Source organism: Oncorhynchus mykiss, chromosome 27, assembly GCF_013265735.2.
Source record: "Oncorhynchus mykiss isolate Arlee chromosome 27, USDA_OmykA_1.1, whole genome shotgun sequence".
NCBI lineage: Eukaryota > Metazoa > Chordata > Actinopteri > Salmoniformes > Salmonidae > Oncorhynchus > Oncorhynchus mykiss.
Window position 1 is genome coordinate 1620198 of NC_048591.1, and position 19541 is coordinate 1639738.

At 42.6% G+C, this 19541-nt stretch overlaps 1 protein-coding gene across 3 annotated transcripts in view; it reads left to right on the forward strand.

The window, feature by feature from the left end:
- Nucleotides 1-5005: 5005 nt before the first annotated feature.
- Nucleotides 5006-19541, forward strand: part of atg16l1 (ATG16 autophagy related 16-like 1 (S. cerevisiae)) — a 52051-nt gene continuing 37515 nt past the window's right edge. For all 3 annotated transcript variants that reach the window (XM_021587226.2, XM_021587227.2, XM_021587228.2), the window contains exons 1-4: nt 5006-5310; nt 12668-12779; nt 12900-12993; nt 13348-13453. In XM_021587226.2, the coding sequence (XP_021442901.1) occupies nt 12674-12779; nt 12900-12993; nt 13348-13453 (306 nt within the window). In that variant the 5' untranslated portion in view covers nt 5006-5310; nt 12668-12673. The remainder of the gene's footprint in view (nt 5311-12667; nt 12780-12899; nt 12994-13347; nt 13454-19541) is intronic.

Consider the following 19541-nt stretch of genomic DNA (forward strand, 5'->3'; position numbering starts at 1 on the left):
CCGAGAGCGTTGCCCCTGAATGAGGGACACCTGTCTCTAGTCTATTTCACTATTTCTTGAATTACCTTATGGGATACAATTATTTATTTTATGGAGTTATCAAGAGTTGTAATTCAAATTGTATTTGTTATTCTGATTCGTGAATGTTTTATTTAAGGCAAGTCGTCCAGTTCCTGAGGCAGCAAAGCATCCCCAAGCCATCACACTACCACCACCATGCTTGACCGTTGGTATGAGGTTCTTACTGTGGAATGCAGGGTTTGGTTTTCGCCAGGCATAATGGGACCCATGTTGTCCAAAATGTTGACTCAGGTTTGCCAAAAATGGATAGATGATTCAAAAGCATAACTTTATTTTGCATGTTTTATGCTTTAGTGTTAAGATGTCCCTTCACTGGAACTAAGGGCCCTAGCCTGAACCATGAAAAACAGCCCCAGACCATTATTCCTCCTCCACCAAACTTTACAGTTGGCACTATGCATTGGGGCAGGTAGCATTCTCCTGGCATCCGCCAAATCCAGATTCATCTGTTGGACTGCCAGATGGTGAAACGTGATTCATCACTCCAGAGAACACGTTTCCACTGCTCCAGAGTCCAATGGCCTCAAGCTTTACACCACTCCAACTGACGCTTGGCATTGCGCATGGCGATCTTAGGCTTGTGTGCGGCTGCTCGGCCATGGAAACCTACAGTGCCTTGCGAAAGTATTCGGCCCCCTTGAACTTTGCGACCTTTTGCCACATTTCAGGCTTCAAACATAAAGATATAAAACTGTATTTTTTTTGTGAAGAATCAACAACAAGTGGGACACAATCATGAAGTGGAACAACATTTATTGGATATTTCAAACTTTTTTAACAAATCAAAAACGGAAAAATTGGGCGTGCAAAATTATTCAGCCCCTTTACTTTCAGTGCAGCAAACTCTCTCCAGAAGTTCAGTGAGGATCTCTGAATGATCCAATGTTGACCTAAATGACTAATGATGATAAATACAATCCACCTGTGTGTAATCAAGTCTCCGTATAAATGCACCTGCACTGTGATAGTCTCAGAGGTCCGTTAAAAGCGCAGAGAGCATCATGAAGAACAAGGAACACACCAGGCAGGTCCCGAGATACTGTTGTGAAGAAGTTTAAAGCCGGATTTGGATACAAAAAGATTTCCCAAGCTTTAAACATCCCAAGGAGCACTGTGCAAGCGATAATATTGAAATGGAAGGAGTATCAGACCACTGCAAATCTACCAAGACCTGGCCGTCCCTCTAAACTTTCAGCTCATACAAGGAGAAGACTGATCAGAGATGCAGCCAAGAGGCCCATGATCACTCTGGATGAACTGCAGAGATCTACAGCTGAGGTGGGAGACTCTGTCCATAGGACAAGAATCAGTCGTATATTGCACAAATCTGGCCTTTATGGAAGAGTGGCAAGAAGAAAGCCATTTCTTAAAGATATCCATAAAAAGTGTCATTTAAAGTTTGCCACAAGCCACCTGGGAGACACACCAAACATGTGGAAGAAGGTGCTCTGGTCAGATGAAACCAAAATTAAACTTTTTGGCAACAATGCAAAACGTTATGTTTGGCGTAAAAGCAACACAGCTGAACACCATCCCCACTGTCAAACATGGTGGTGGCAGCATCATGGTTTGGGCCTGCTTTTCTTCAGCAGGGACAGGGAAGATGGTTAAAATTGATGGGAAGATGGATGGAGCCAAATACAGGACCATTCTGGAAGAAAACCTGATGGAGTCTGCAAAAGACCTGAGACTGGGACGGAGATTTGTCTTCCAACAAGACAATGATCCAAAACATAAAGCAAAATCTACAATGGAATGGTTCAAAAATAAACATATCCAGGTGTTAGAATGGCCAAGTCAAAGTCCAGACCTGAATCCAATCGAGAATCTGTGGAAAGAACTGAAAACTGCTGTTCACAAATGCTCTCCATCCAACCTCACTGAGCTCGAGCTGTTTTGCAAGGAGGAATGGGAAAACATTTCAGTCTCTCGATGTGCAAAACTGATAGAGACATACCCCAAGCGACTTACAGCTGTAATCGCAGAAAAAGGTGGCGCTACAAAGTATTAACTTAAGGGGGCTGAATACTTTTGCACGCCCAATTTTTCAGTTTTTGATTTGTTAAAAAAGTTTGAAATATCCAATAAATGTCGTTCCACTTCATGATTGTGTCCCACTTGTTGTTGATTCTTCACAAAAAAATACAGTTTTATATCTTTATGTTTGAAGCCTGAAATGTGGCAAAAGGTCGCAAAGTTCAAGGGGGCCGAAAACTTTCGCAAGGCACTGTATTTCATGAAGCTCGCAACAAACAGTTATTGTGCTGATGTTGCTTCCAGATGCAGTTTGGAACTCGGTAATGAGTGTTGCAACCGAAGACAGATGATTTTTACGCTCTACACGTTTCAGCACTTGGCGGTCCTGTTCTTTGAGCTTGTGTGACCTACCACTTTGTGGCTAAGCCATTGTTGCTCCGACACATTTCCACTTCACAATAACAGCACTTACATTTGACCGGGGCAGCTCTAGTAGTGCATAAACTTGACAAACTGACTTGTTGGAAAGGTGGCATCCTATGATGGTGCCATGTTGAAAGTCTCTGAGCTCTTCAGTAAGGCCATTCTACTGCCTTATGGTGATTGTATAGCTGTGTGCTCGATTTTAAACATCTGTCAGCGACGGGTGTGGTTGAACTAGCCGAATCCACTGATTTGAAGGGGTGTCCACATACTTTTGTATATATATTGTATTAGTTACGTCTAGAATTGACCAATGGGAACACTTTTATTGGCATAGACAACACTGTTCAATCAAGAGCTTCTAACCAGTGCGCTTTTGATACACTGACTCCTTTCGATACACCCAAAAGTCCAGGACGCAGCTAGAGTACCTACCAAGGAGCATCGGTACATTGTAGGAAAGATGGCAGAAGCGGACACTGAAGTGGATTGTGAATCTAATGATGCTAGAATCAAGGAGAATTGGAGTATTGTCCAAAAGAATGGAAAATGGAGCACAGTGCTGAAAATGTCCCTTCGGATCTTGTACGAGCATGGTTTATTAATGAGGAGCAGCTAATCTAAATACCAATCTTGAAGAATCCATTTGAGCTATCCAAACTGGTAGAGAGAGTAATGGGTGAAGTGAAGGCTGTGAGGATCACGAGAGGCGGGCTGATTTGATTTTTGCACTTCTGCGGATCAGAAGGAACATGTGTTGCGTCTCACCCGATTTGATAAGTTTGACGTGTCGTATGCGTCTCTTCGGAACAGGTCACCCCTCAAGGGGTTAATATCTGGCGTCTCGTGGGAAGTCGATGTTGAAGAAATGAAAAATATTCTGGGAGTGATTGATGCATGTTGGATGAATCGTGTGGTGAATGATGAATAAGTGAAGAGTTTATCTGTTCTTTTGTTTTTTGAAATGGAGTCTCTCCCTACTCAAGTGCAGTTGGAGTATATCAACTACAGAGTCAGAGCATTTATCCCAAGACCAATGCAGTGTGATCATAGTAAAGCTTTTGGTCATTTTTCAAGTGTTTGCAGAAGGGAGAAACTGAGATGTCCAAGTTGTGGAATAGATCATATCATGTGTTATAAAAGTGATGTAACATGTTGCAATTGAGGTAGGAACCATGGAGCCACGTCTTTTGAATGCCCGACAAGGGTGAAAGAAAATGATGTGGCCAAAGTTAAGGTTGTCCAGAGCATTTCATATGCAGCAGCTGTTAAAAGGTTTGAGGGTTTGAATGGTGCTCCTGATGTGTCCATGGTGGTGGATAGGCCTTCATTGCAGGCTGCAGGCAGTGGTGGATTTAGGTAGAGGCACATGGGCAGCCGCCCAGGGCGGGACAGGGCGCCCGCACAAAAAAATACGGAATGGTGACATTTGCGTGATCGGTTTTCTATCGCTCATTTGCACGTCACGTCAATGATATCATGTCACCATGTGGGACTGTGGGTCAATTAACCTTGACAGAGTGGGCCCCCTGATTCTAGCTTGTGAGCTAGACAGGCTACTGCCTGGGAAGGTCTCCCACTCAGAACTACAAGATGGGGAGGGGGGCGGGCGTAGGTTGACCTCAGGTCTCCCCACTGGAAGCCCGAGGTAGGGGGAGCAGGGGAATCTATCAAATAGCGCACCTCTAACTTTGTACAGTAGTAATGCAATTAGTAAAATCAGTCACACCACGAAATGCTACAAAATAAACCACAATTCATTCATAGTTTCATAGACATATTGTTGGATTTTTTTCTGGTTTGTGCGGAATCGTTAGGAATAATATAAAACTAGTCTGCACACCACCAAGGTGAATTGGTTTAGTCTTGACTCTTCGTTGACAGTGTTGGGGGATGGGTAACGTATTGATGCTCGAGTGCCAAATCAACACAAATTTGTTTCTATTTGTCTTTGTTACTTATTTTTGATATTTGAGTCTTATTTTTGTATATATATATATATATATATATATATATATATAGTTTTAAATGTTATGATAATTTATTTGTGTTGTTCCAAATGTCTGAGGGGGGCTGAAGGGGTCGGGGGTCGCCCAAGGAGCCATACAAGCTAGAAACCCCACTGGCTGCAGGGGTTGCCTTTCATCAGCAGAACCCTGATATTTCAAAGGTTAAGAAGGTAGACTTTGTGGCCTTTATAACTATGGTGATTAATGGCACTGCCAAGGTGGAGAGAAGGTCCAGGAAAATAGTATTATTGTGGATGTGCCGGAGAGGTTTCTCGGTGGAGGAGTTATATGGAATATTGTCACAAGCCGTATCACCCTCTCAGATCCTACAGCCTGAGAAGGGAGATATGGAGATTTGAAAGAAGGAAGAAGTGGGAGTTTTGGTCAATTGACAATTTTTTGGGGGGTGGATTAAGTTAGTTTCTCTATCATGTATGGATTAGATTCTTTTCCCCTTTTTTTTAAAAACCCGTCCAGTTGGTGGCGCCAATACATATTTTTGGGATGTAGTCCGCCATAAAACCCACAGAAGAAGAAGCAGTACCTACACCTGGTTGTTTGTGACCAAAATGTGCAATCCGAGATGATTTTCTGTTTATTTTATAAATAGTTTTGGCTCTCGTCTCGGCTGATGAATATCGACTATCTTAATTCGCTACCGTTTGCTAGCTGGCTGTTAGGTATCACAAGCTAGCCATGTGGTTTAAATAGGAAAACTTTTTTCAAAACATCAACCAACGCCAATTTAGCACAAGCAAGCAGCTGAAAACTACTAAATGTCATGATCTGAGTGGATGTGGAACTACCTACGCTAGCTAACGTAAGTTAACATTTTCCATTCCTCTTGATGCTATTTATCACGCTAGCTAATGACTGCGTGTTTGAAAACATCGCTACATAGCTTGCAAGCTAGCTAGCGTTAGCAGATAGCCTGCTAGCTAGCTTGTCGTACTATAGACGTAACGTACGAATTTGTAAAATTAAAACTACATGTATCGTTAGTTAGAAAACAACATTAGCTACACAAACTAACGTTAGGTATTTTTAACTAGCTGGCTACTAGCTAGTTAATGTAGGAGGCATTTGTGGCGTAAATTTAGCTAGCTAACGTTAGCTTGCTAACAAGCTCCTAGCTAGACCAGAGCGGGCTACCATAATCTTCAAAGTTGACAGGTTAATTAGCTGTTTATGATTGTGTATAGTACTTTCTTGCGCAGTCAATCGGGAGGCTATGCCTTTCACCAACACCACATGACGTTGTTACTGCTCTTGTATATGATTTAACAAGCCGAGCTCCCTGCCATCCAGGACCTCTGTCCAGGCTGTGTTAGAGGAAGGCCCAACATTTTTCAGACTCAAGTCACCCAAGCCATAGACTGTTCTCTCTGCTACCTCATGGCAATTGGAACCAACAGTACCCTAACAGCTTCTACCCCCAAGCCATGAGACTGCTAAATAGCGAATCAAATGGCTACCCGGACTGCTCGCATTGAACCTTTTCTCTCTCTCACTATATTACCTATTTTACGCACACACACTGGACTCAACCCACACACTTGCACATACTGACACCCCACCACACACACTACATGAGCCTGCACACATGCATACTGATGCCTCACACTTTCACACATGCTACTGTCTTATCTATGCTGTTGTAGTCACTTTACCCCTACCTAAACTCAGCAAAAAAATAAACGTCCTCTCACTGTCAACTGTTTATTTTCAGCAAACTTAACATCTGTAAATATGTATATGAACATATGATTCAACAACTGAGACATAAACTGAACAACTTCCATAGACATGTGACCAACAGAAATTGAATAATGTGTCCCTGAACAAAGGGTGGGGGGGTCAAAATCAAAAGTAAGTCAGTATCTGGTGTGGCCACCAGTTGCATTAAGTACTGCAGTGAATCTCCTCCTCATGGACTGCACCAGACTTGCCAGTTCTTGCTGTGAGATGTTACCCCACTCTTCCACCAAGGCACCTTGAAGTTCCTGGACATTTCTGGGGGGAATGGCCCTCGCCCTCCGATCCAACAGGTCCCAGATGTGCTCAATGGGATTGAGATCCGGGCTCTTCGCTGGCCATGGCAGAACATTGACATTCATGTCATGCACAGAACGAGCAGTATGGCTGGTGGCATCGTCATGCTGGAGGGTAATGTCAGGATGAGCCTGCAGGAAGGAAGGGAGGAGGTCTTCCCTGTAAACGCACAGAGTTGAAATTGCCTGCAATGACAACAAACTCAGTCTGATGATGCTGTGACACACTGCCCCAGACCATGACGGACCCTCCACCTCGAGTACAGGCCTCTGTAACGCTCATTCCTTCGACGATAAACGCGAATCCGACCATCACCCCTGGTGAGACAAAACTGCGACACGTCAGTGAAGAGCACTTTTTGCCAGTCCTGTCTCGTCCAGCGACTTTGTACCGATCCTTTGCAGGTGTTGTAACTAGAGGTCGATCGATTATGATTTTTCAACGCCGATACCAATTTATTGGAAGACCAAAAAAAGCCCATACCGATTTAATCGGCCAAAATATATGCTCCCATGACAATTACAACAATACTGAATGAACAATGAACACTTATTTTAACTTAATATAATACATAAAAATATATTTAGTCTCAAATAAATAATGAAACATGTCAAATTTGGTTTAAATAATGCAAAAACACTGTTGGAGAAGAAATAGTGCAATATGTGCCATGTAAAAAAACGACCGTATAAGTTCCTTGCTCAGAACATGAGAACATATGAAAGCTGGTGGTTCCTTTTAACACGAATCTTCAATATTCCCAGGTAAGAAGTTTTGGGTTGTAGTTATTAGTGGACTGTTTCTCTCTCTACTATTTGTATTTCATATACCTTTGACTATTGGATGTTCTTATAGGCACTTTAGTATTGCCAGCCTAATCTCTGGAGTTGTTAGGCATAGTCATAAACAGCACTGTGCTTAGAGCATTGCTAAGAGCTGCTGGCAAATGCAGTAAAGTGCTGTTTGAATGAATGCTTACGAGCCTGCTGCTGCCTACCACTGCTCAGTCACTGCTCTATCAAATCATATACTTAATTATAATAAACACACAAATACGAGCCCTTGGTATAACATGGTAAAATCCGGAAATTATAATTTTGTAAACAAAATGTTTATCCTTTCAGTGAAATACGGAACCGTTCTGTATTTTATGTAACGGGTGACAACCCTAAGTCTAAATATTGCTGTTACATTACACAACCTTTGCTGGTATTTTACATAATTATGACAAATGAATTCGTCTTTGTTAGGAAGAAATGGTCTTCACACAGTTCGCAATGAGCCAGGCGGCCCAAACTGCTGCATGTACTCTGACTCTGCTTGCACTGAACGCAAGAGAAGTTACTTTTTTGCCCCCCTTAGTTAATATTGCCTGCTGACATGAATTTCTTAACTACATATGAGCAGGGACCCTGGGCATCTTTCTTTTTGTTTTTTTTTCAGTCAGTAGAAAGGCCTCTTTAGTGCCCTAAGTTTTCATATCTATGACCTTAATTGCCTACCTTCTGTAAGCTGTTAGTTTCTTAACGACCTTTGCACAGGCGCATGTTCATTAATTGTTTATGGTTCATTGAACAAGCATGGGGAAACGGTGTTTAAACCCTTTATAATGAAGAGCTGTGAAGTTAATTAGCCTGCAGAGTTCTGTATTACTAAGTCTGTACCCAAACAATTTGAGCTTGTACTTCTAAAAATTCACCTTTCCAGAAACAAGTCTCAATGTTGCTGCTTCCTATAGACCTCCCTCTGCCCCCAGTTGTGCCCTTGATACCATATGTGAACTGATTGCCCCCCATCTATCTTCTGAGCTCGTGCTACTAGGTGACCTGAACTGGGACATGCTTAAAACACATCCTGCAAACAAAGCTTGATGCCCTCAATCTCACACAAATGATCAATGAACCTACCAGGTACAACCCCAAATCAGTAAACACGGGCACCCTCATAGATGTCATCCTAACTAATTCGCCCTCCAAATACACCTCTGCTGTTTTCAATCAAGATCTCAGCAATCACTGCCTCATTGCCTGCATCAGTAATGGGTCTGCGACCAAACGACCACCCCTCATCACTGTCAAACGCTCCCTAAAACACTTCTGCGAGCAGGCCTTTCTAATCGACCTGGCCGGGGTATCCTGGAATGACATTGACCTCATCCCGTCAGTATATGATGCCTGGCTACTCTTTAAAAGTGCCTTCCACACCATCCTAAATAAGCATGCCCCTCTCAAACAATTTAGAACTAGGAATAGATATATTCCTTGGTTCACTCCAGACCTGTCTGCCCTTGACCAGCACAAAAACATCCTGTGGCGTTCTGCATTAGCATCGAATAGCCCCTGTGATATGCAACTTTTCAGGGAAGTTAGGAACAAATGTATACACAGGCAGTTAGAAAAGCTAAGGCAAGCTTTTTCAAACAGAAAGTACTACAGGATGCAAATGACTCAAAGGTTCTGGGACACTGTAAAGTCCATGGAGAATAAGAGCACCTCCTCCCAGCTGCCCACTGCTCTGAGGCTAGGAAACACTGTCACCACTGATCAATCCACTATAATTGAGAATTTCAATAAGCATTTCTCTACGGCTGGCAACATTCTTATTGGCAGACTCGACATCCTTGGTTTCTCAAATGAGGGCCTCGCCTGGTTCACCAACTACTTTTCTGATAGAGTTCAGTGTGTCAAATCGGAGGGCCTGTTGTCCGGACCTCTGACAGTCTCTATGGGTGTGCCACAGGGTTCAATTCTCAGGCCGACTCTCTTTTCTGTATACATCAATGATGTTGCTCTTGCTGCTGGTGATTCTCTGATCCACCTCTATGCAGACGACACCATTCTGTATACTTCTGGCCCCTCCTTGGACACTGTGTTAACAACCCTCCAGGCAAGCTTCAATGCCATACAACTCTCCTTCCGTGGCCTCCAACTGCTCTTAAACGCAAGTAAAACTAAATGCATGCTATTCAATCGATCACTGCCCGCACCTGCTCGCCCGTCCAGCATCACTACTCTGGATGGCTCTGACTTAGAATACGTGGGCGACTGTAAACTCTCCTTCCAGACTCACATTCAGCATCTACAATCCAAAAATGCATCTAGAATCGGCTTCCTATAATCGCAACAAAGCATCCTTCACTCATGCTGCCAAACACCCTCGTAAAACTGACCATCCTACCAATCCTCGACTTCGGTGATGTCATCTATAAAATAGCTTCCAACACTCTACTCAACAAACTGGATGCAGTCTATCACAGTGCCATCCGTTTTGTCACCAAAGCCCCATACACTACCCACCATTGCGACCTGTACGCCCTCGTTTCATACTCGTCGCCAAACCCACTGGCTACAGGTTATCTACAAGTCTCTGCTAGGTAAAGCCCCACCTTATCTCAGCTCGCTGGTCACCATAGCAGCACCCACTCGTAGCACGCGCTCCAGCAGGTATATAGTGGGGCAAAAAAGTAGTTAGTCAGCCACCAATTGTGCAAGTTCTCCCACTTAAAAGATGAGAGGCCTGTAATTTTCATCATAGGGACACTTCAACTATGCCAGACAAAATGAGAGAAAAAAAATCGACAATCCCATTGTAGGACTTTTTAATGAACTTATTTGCAAATTATGGTGGAAAAATAAGTATTTGGTCAATAACAGAAGTTATCTCAATACTTTGTTATACCCTGTTTTGGCAATGACAGAGGTCAAACGTTTTCTGTAAGTCTTCACAAGGTTTTCACACACTGTTGCTGGTATTTTGGCCCATTCCTCCATGCAGATCTCCTCTAGAGCAGTGATGTTTTGGTGCTGTTGCTGGGCAACACGGACTTTCAACTCCCTCCAAAGATTTTCTATGGGGTTGAGATCTGGAGACTGGCTAGGCCACTCCAGGATCTTGAAATGCTTCTTACGAAGCCACTCCTTCATTGCCTGGGCAGTGTGTTTGGGATCATTGTCATGCTGAAAGACCCAGCCACGTTTCATCTTCAATGCCCTTGCTGGTGGAAGGAGGTTTTCACTCAATCTCACAATACATGGCCCCATTCATTCTTTCCTTTACACGGATCAGTCGTCCTGGTCAAAAGTTGCCTATAAACTTTGCTAAAATATTTCAAACTACTTTTGTAATAACCCTTTAGGTATTTTTAAACGTTAATAATCGATAAAATTGTAGATGGGTCTATCTGTGATCAATAGAGGACGAGAGGAAACTAACGCTACTTTTCAAGTCTTGCTTAACTCTCACCAGTGTTACCCATTTCCTAGATGGTCGTACTTCATTGCACAAATGAATAACCTCGACCAAATTCCAAAGACTGGTGACATCCAGTGGAAGTGGTAGGAACTGAAAACAAGTGCCTACAAAATATTGTTTCCCAATGAGAACTCACTGAACAGACAGACCTAAAAAAAAAAATAATAATCTGAACGGTTAGTCCTCGGGGTTTTGCCTGCTACATAAGTTCTGTTATACTCAGACACGATTCAAGCAGTTTTAGAAACTTCAGTGTTTTCTATTCAAATCTACTAATAATATGCATATCTTATATTCTTGGCATGAGTAGCAGGAAGTTGAAATTGGGCATGCTATTTTTTACAAAAGTGGAGATGCTGCCCCCTATACACTGAGTTGACTGTGCCTTTGACTTCTTAAGGTATGTAAACTTCTGACCCACTGGAATTGTGACAGAGTGAAATAATCTGTCTGCAAACAATTGTTGGACACATTTCTTGTCATGCACAAAGTAGATGTCCTAACCGATTTGCGAAAACTTTGGTTTGTTAACAATGAATTTGTGGAGTAGTTGAAAAGCGAGTTTTAATGACTCCAACCTAAGTGTTTGTTAACTTTTGACTTCAACTGTACCTGTGTGAACAACAGGCGCAACTCTATAAGTACATTTATTCCGTTGACAAAATGCTATGTGCGTCCACATCAGTGCATTCTTAACAACCTAACCATTACTAAACTTCTATTAGATCAAATGAGCAATTCCCTTTTTTGTTGACTTAATTTGACACTCATTGACCACCATACAGAAACTCAGTTCGTTGTCTTATTTTCGTGGACTGATTTTTAGGCTTAGTTAACCCTGTCGCTTCGCCTCTATCTCTGGCTCTCGTCCGTGTTTACTATTTAAAAAAAATAAATTGTATTGATATATTCCACTTAACATAACATGCTGACCAGACCGGACACGTCAATTGTGCGAGCCTTGAATTGCTTGTATGTGTACATTAATTTCGCAGTCATTGCACCCACGCTACTCGCGGGCATCAGCGAGCGTCCGGGTGGCCCGGCGCTAAAATCGAAATCTGTTATTTTTGTGACACGCAACGCGCTGCATGTCTGGCCAAATCTCGTAGTTTTTTAGGAGCATATTCCATCATGGGTGATTTCCTGACCCCGTAATGCAAACACCGCTTCTTATAACACCAATGCCCACTTCTAAGTTAACCTCTATCCCCTAGGCACTCGAGTAGATCTGAAAGGATTGGAGTGGATAGGTATATGCAAAAGATGACGGTCCACACTCCGGTAGGTTGTAGTATTGCTTTAGTTGGTTGCCAACCGCCATATTAAGTCCAAAATAAGAAGCCTGAAGGAGGAGCGATGATGAGAAACGAGATCGGTTTACTGTTTTTATCTGTGGATTAATTGTCGGAGTTGAGGACATTTGTGCATTTCAGGTAAAATAACAACCCAATGTTTATACCCCAGGACAAATTAGCTAGCAACAGCAAGCTAGCTAACTAAATTGCCTAAATCTTATGCTTTTTGACCTGTCCCCAAATTAATATAATTCAGAATTTGTTTTGAAATTTTGACCTGAATCTCCTGATCGTGTCTGGTGTGGGGGTACGAAATCCATATGCATGTGAGCGGTTTGGTCAGCATGTATGGCATTTTGAAAGATTTCATAATCAAATGGAACATGAATTTATTCTAACAAGAATGAAGCGGCAGTACTCGCCTTGCCCATTTATTCTTATAGACTTGGCTTTACTTGATATATTATTACTTAATATTGGAAGCCAGTCTATGCTTTTGCCAGTCATTTCTCTTGAAATGGGTTCACGAGACAGGGTGTGACGGATGTATTAACTTTTTGGTGGGTGTGTGTGCAGGTGGTGATGGCAGAACGTCGTGTGGAGTGTTCATGGAAGAGGCACGTCGGAGAGCAGCTGAAGCAGAGGGACCGTGTGCAGAGGCAGGCCTTCGAGGAGATCATCCACCAATGTTAGCGCCACATACCATATCTCAGTGCTCACGATGCTAAGATGCTTTTTAGTTCTGCTGCCTGTGCAGGTAACCCAGAAAGTGTGTTTTTAATAAAGTTCCTTTTTGTGTTCGTCTCAGATAACCGTCTCTTGGAGAAGTCCGATCTACAGGCTGTTCTTTCAGAGAGATACCAGTCGGACAAATATGACTTTCAGAACAGACATGACGGCAGGTAGGCCTCCCCAGGATTTGACCTTCGAACTTGTTTGTGTGTGATGCGAAATCCGGCTACTACCATATTGCTTATACCTATCCAGTCCTTTCAGATCTACTCGAGTGCCTAGGGGATAGAGGTTAATTTAGAAGTGGGCATTGGTGTTATAAGAACTGTTTGCATTAGATTGGATGGTGTTCCAGAAATCCCTTGCTTGAATGTCTAAATGGGATCCTTGGGACATCCAAATCTTAGTTACCACATTGATGTTGAAACGGTTAAGGTAAGGGTTAGGGTAGGGATTTCCCAAGAATCTCGGATAGCACTAACCTTGCTTGTGACCTTGTATAACCATTGTGTTTGATTCCTCAGCCCGGGGGCAGACTCAAGTCGCAGCGACAACCTACAGCAGGAGATGGCCCAGATGCGAATCAGGCACCAGGAGGAGCTGACAGAGCTTCATAAGAAAAGGGGCGAGGTTAGCTTGTTTATTGTGCCTGCCCGTCCAACGTCCTGCCCAAATCTTTCTCTGGAGAACTACACTGTAGGCTTTCGTGCTGACCCTAACCTGGCACAGCTGACTCAGCTAATTGAGGTTCTGGGGAGCAGCTAATTAGTAGAATTGGGTGTGCTAGATTAGGTTTGGGATGACATCTGGAGGGTAGATTTCCAGAATGAGGGTTGGTCACCTCTTGGCTGTGTCTGAAAATGTTACTAGATGCCAAATCCTTGCTTTCTCATTTCCTCTCAAACAAACTGGCCCCGGTTTGAGGCAAAAATAGAACGGGTTTAAATTAACCACTTCATACACAGAACAAAAATATAAACTCAGTCAACAATTTCAAAGATTTTACTGAGTAAAAGTTCATAAGGAATTCGGTCAATTTAATTAAATTAATTGGGCCCTAATCTATGGGTTTCACATGACTGGGAATACAGATAGCTTAACCTCTCTAGGCTAGATGGGACGCTACCGTCCCACCTGACCAACATCCAGTGAAAGTGCAGGGCGCCAAATTCAAACTACAGAATTGTAAATATTTAACATTTTTGAAAATACACATGCAATATGTCAAATTAAAGCTTGACTTCTTGTTAATCCAGCCACGGTGTCATATTTCAAAGGCTTTACGGCGAATGCAAACCATGCCATTATCTGAGGACAGCACCCCATCAAACAAAGACGATCATATTTCATTCCGCCAGGCGCGACACACAACTCAGAAATAACGATATAATTCATGCCTTACCTTTGATACTGAGTCGGTGAACATATCTGATAGTAATGGGGCAAGTTGATTGGCTTTAAATAAATGGAAGGGCAAGCCATTAGGGCCTGTGGCCTTACCACTTTGCGTTACCTTTAGACCCTTTTATTTCATCTAGATGCCGAGGGTTATCCAGAACTTTACTTATGTCCGTCCATAACTTGGATATCAATGGATGGAATATCTAAAAAGTTGTCCATAGCGGTATTATCTGATGGTGGTTTGGATTTGTGGAGGTTGGAATAAAATTACAAGTTGTATTAATATTAGAGGGATCACTTGTAATATTATGCAACGAGTCATATACCTGAGAAATAAGATGAATGTTGACTGGCTTTTTAAGTTGGTGTGCCAACAGGAGGCTGGCCTTGTCACCATATTCGAAGTACTCCCCCTTTGTTCGTTGCAACAGAAACTCTGCTTTCAGTGGAAAGCAGGTTAAATTGAGTTTGAAGTTTTAGCCTCTGTGTATAATTCAGGGAATGGTGAAGTTGTATATTGGTGGTCTTGTGCCAGGATTGAGTCCAGTAGTTCTTGAAGTTTCAGTTCTTTGTTTGACCATAATGAGCATTGTAAGAAATTCTTTCCCCGTAATACACCTTTGGAAGTCTCCCAAAGAAGAGGGAGAGGTGTCGTCATTAATACATCTGTTGGTTGAGATAAAGTCACAGAATTCTTTGTTAGACAATATGGTCCTGTTAAATCTCCAATTCTAATTTCTTGTGTTCGGAGTTAGAGTTTAGGCATTATTTTGGGCGAAAGGTCTGAAATTACTATAGCAGAATATTCTGTAGTCTTAACTGAAGGGAGAAAGACTACTTTTTAGATAGAACCTATGTGCGAGTAGGCTTGATCAACATGAGAAAAGTTGAAGTGCAATGTGACCGGGTGGTGGATGCACCATGGATCAACACAACCCATTTGGGTCATGAATGTAGAAAGAGCTTTTGTCTTCCCGGAGGTCCCCGCCAACGATGAGGCGGTGGGTGTCAAGATTAGGGAGAGAGGCTAAAATATGTCATAAATCTAGTAAAAGTGATCAACATCACCAACTAAGGCCAAAGTAAACCATGGGAGTTCTGAATCTCCATTAAAACATTTTTATAGATCAAGCAGACCCCAAATTTAAAAATGTGCATTCGGAAAGTATTCACTATTTACATTTTTTTGTTTTTTGTTACAGCCTTATTCTAGAATGGATTAAATTGTTTTTTCCCCCTTAATCTACACACACTACCCCATAACAGGTTTTTAGAACTGAAATATCACATTTACCTAAATATTCAGACTGTTTACTCAGTACTTTGTTGAATCACCTTTGGCATTAATTACAGCCTTGAGTCTTGGGTATGATGCTACAGTCTTGGCACACCTGTATTTTGGGAGTTTCTCCCACTGTTATCTGCAGATCCTCAAGCTCTGTCAGGTTGGATGTGGAGCGTCACTGCACAGCTATTTTCAGGTCTCTTCAGAGACGTTAAATCGGGTTCACGTCCGGGCGCTGGCTGGGCCACTCAAGGACATTCAGAAACTTGTCCCGAAGCCACTCCTGCGTTGTCATGGCTGTGTGCTTATGGTCGTTGTTCCTGTGAGGCTGGGGCGAAGGTTCACCTTCCAAGGTCCTGAGCGCTCTGGAGCAGGATTTCATCAAGGATCTTTCTGTACTTTGCCTGGTCTCCCAGTCCATGCGTCTGAAAAACATCCCCACAGCATGATGATGCCACCGCCATGCTTCACTGTGCCAGGCTACATGGCAAGTTCTCATTGGTCCAAATTGTTTATATGTTGAACCTGAAATAGGATACTTGTAATTTGGCCATTGGCCCAGTTTTATTGCAAGAAATTATAATTGGTCAATCACAGGCTAGGGCTGGGTTAAAAAACTACATCCTGTCCCTTTGTTCTGTGGAGAGAATCACAGGAGAGAAGCACAGGGGGGACTGAACATCTACCTCCCCGCATGATTTGTTCTCTTTGAATAAACTTATTTTCCTCCCCCTGATTTGCTTTGGTCTGTGTTATTGAAGAGTAACATCAACTGCTTAGTGATTCAGAGATGGTTGTCCTTCTGGAAGGTTCTCCCATCTCCACAGAGGCATTCTGGAGCTCTGTCGGAGTGACCATCGGGTTCTTGGGAACCTCCCAGACCAAGGCCCTTTTCAACCGATTGCTCAATTTGGCCGGCGGCCAGCTCTAGCAAGAGTCTTGGTGGTTCCAACTTCTTCCATTTAAGAATGGAGGCCACTGTTTTGGTACCCTTCCCCAGATCTGTGCATCGACACAATCCTGTCTCGGCGCTTTCCGGACAGTTCCTTTGACCTCGTGGCTTGGTTTTTGCTCTGACATGCACTATCAACCCTGGGACCTTATACAGACAGGTGTGTGCCTTACCAAATAATGTCCAATCAGTTGAATTTAACACGGACTCCAATGAAGTTGTCGAAACATCAATCAATCAATCAAATTTATTTTATATAGCCCTTCGTACATCAGCTGATATCTCAAAGTGCTGTACAGAAACCCAGCCTAAAACCCCAAACAGCAAGCAATGCAGGTGAAGAAGCACGGTGGCTAGGAAAAACTCCCTAGAAAGGCCAAAACCTAGGAAGAAACCTAGAGAGGAACCAGGCTATGTGGGGTGGCCAGTCCTCTTCTGGCTGTGCCGGGTGGAGTAGTAGAAACATCTCAAGGATGATCAATGTAAACAGGATGCACCGGAGCTAAATTGAGTCTCGTAGGAAAGGGTCTGAATACTTAAAGTGGGGCAAAAAAGTATTTAGTCAGCCACCAATTGTGCAAGTTCTCCCACTTAAAAAGATGAGAGACACTTCAACTATGACAGACAAAATGAGAAATAAAATCCAGAAAATCACACTAGGATTTTTAATTAATTTATTTGCAAATTATGGTGGAAAACTTGTTATTGACCAAATAATTATTTATCTCAATACTTTGTTATATACCCTTTGTTGGCAATGACAGAGGGGAAGACTTACAGAACATTTGACAAGGTTTTCACACTGTTTCTGGTATTTTGGCCCATTCCTCCATGCAGATCTCCTCTAGAGCAGTGATGTGTACCTATGATAAATGACAGGCCTCATCTTTTTAAGTGGGAGAACTTGCACAATTATGTTTTGGGGCTGTTGCTGGGCAACACGGACTTTCAACTCCCTCAAGATTTTCTATGGGGTTGATCTGGAGACTGGCTAGGCCACTCCAGGACCTTGAAATGCTTCTTGCTAAGCCACTCCTTTGTTGCCCGGGCGGTGTGTTTGGGATCATTGTCATGCTGAAAGACCCAGCCACGTTTCATCTTCAATGCCCTTGCTGATGGAAGGAGGTTTTCACTCAATCTCACGATACATTCATTCTTTCCTTTACACGGATCAGTCATTCTGGTCCCTTTGCAGAAAAACAATCCCCAAATCATGATGTTTCCACCCCCATGCTTCACAGTAGGTATGGTGTTCTTTGGATGCAACTCGGCATTCTTTGTCCTACAAACACGACAAGTTGAGTTTTTACCAAAAAGTTATATTTTGGTTTCATCTGACCATATGACATTCTCCCAATCTTCTTCTGGATCATCCAAATGCTCTCTAGCAAACTTCAGACGGGCCTGGACATGTACTGGCTTAAGCAGGGGGACACGTCTGGCACTGCAGGATTTGAGTCCCTGGCGGCGTAGTGTGTTACTGATGGTAGGCTTTGTTACTTTGGTCCCAGCTCTCTGCAGGTCATTCACTAGGTCCCCCCGTGTGGTTCTGGGATTTTTGCCCACCGTTCTTGTGAGATCTTGCGTGGAGCCCCAGATCGAGGGAGATTATCAGTGGTCTTGTATGTCTTCCATTTCCTAATAATTGCTCCCACAGTTGATTTCTTCAAACCAAGCTGCTTACCTATTGCAGATTCAGTCTTCCCAGCCTGGTGCAGGTCTACAATTTTGTTTCTGGTGTCCTTTGACAGCTCTTTGGTCTTGGCCATAGTGGAGTTTGGAGTGTGACTGTTTGAGGTTGTGGACAGGTGTCTTTTATACTGATAACCAGTTCAAACAGGTGCCATTAATACAGGTAACGAGTGGAGGACAGAGGAGCCTCTTAAAGAAGTTACAGGTCTGTGAGAGCCAGAAATCTTGCTTGTTTGTAGGTGACCAAATACTTATTTTCCACCATAATTTGCAAAGAAATTCATTAAAAATGCTACAATGTGATTTTCTGGATATTTTTTTTTCTCATTTTGTCTGTCATAGTTGAAGTCTACCTATGAGGAAAATTACAGGTCTCATCTTTTTAAGTGGGAGAACTTGCACAATTGGTGGCTGTCTAAATACTTTTTTGCCCCAATGTATGTAAGGTATTTCTGTTTACTATTACTAAATTAGCTGACATTTCTACATTTGTTTTTGCTTTGCAATTATGGGGTATTATGTGTAGATTGCTGAGGACTTAAAAAAAAATATTTAATCAATTTTAGAGTAATGCTGTAATGTAGCAATGTGGAAGAAGTCAAAGCATTGAATACTTCCCTAAAAGACCATTATCATGCATGTCTTGAAACGGGGGCAGCGGGGAAAATGCATGTCATCTATGCGCTTACAGTAAATGGAGGATGCTTTTCCCTTGGTTCGTTTTCATGTCAGCTAGGTAGACTATACTCCTGTTGTAAAGAGTAACAATGTGCTTAATATTAGGAACGTTGAGAAATAAATATAGTAGGCCTAGCCTATAGAAAGCTGATGGGATCCTCTTTTTAGTAGAGGCCATCACTGTTTTCTAGTGCTTTTGCATAGCCTATAGAATTGTGGTGCAAAATGAGCTCCTAGGTTCTCATGAAGTTTTTGATTTTCGAACACATTTGTATTGACGTCAGTGTATAAATTGTCGGCGTAGAGGACTTAGTTTACCTGAAATGTTAACAACCCAATGTTTATATCCCAGGATAAATTAGCTAGGAACAGCAAGCTAGCTAGCTAGCTAAATTGCCATAAATGTTTAATGCTTTTTGACTTTTCCCCAAATTAATATAATTGGTTCACTTTTTGATATTTCAACCTGTGTGTGGGTGGGCCAGACTACGTGATGCATGCTGTCTGGTCAGCATGTAAGTCTTCTAACCAAAATATCAGCTTTACAGGGACTATGGTGGTCTGTAATACAGACTCGGTCAGGGAGAGGTTGAAAATGTCAGTGAAGACACTTGCCAATTGGTCTGCGCATGCTTTGAGTACATGTCCCAGTAATCCGTCTGGCCCCGAGTCTTTGAATGTTGACCTGTTTAAAGGTCTCCCTCACATTG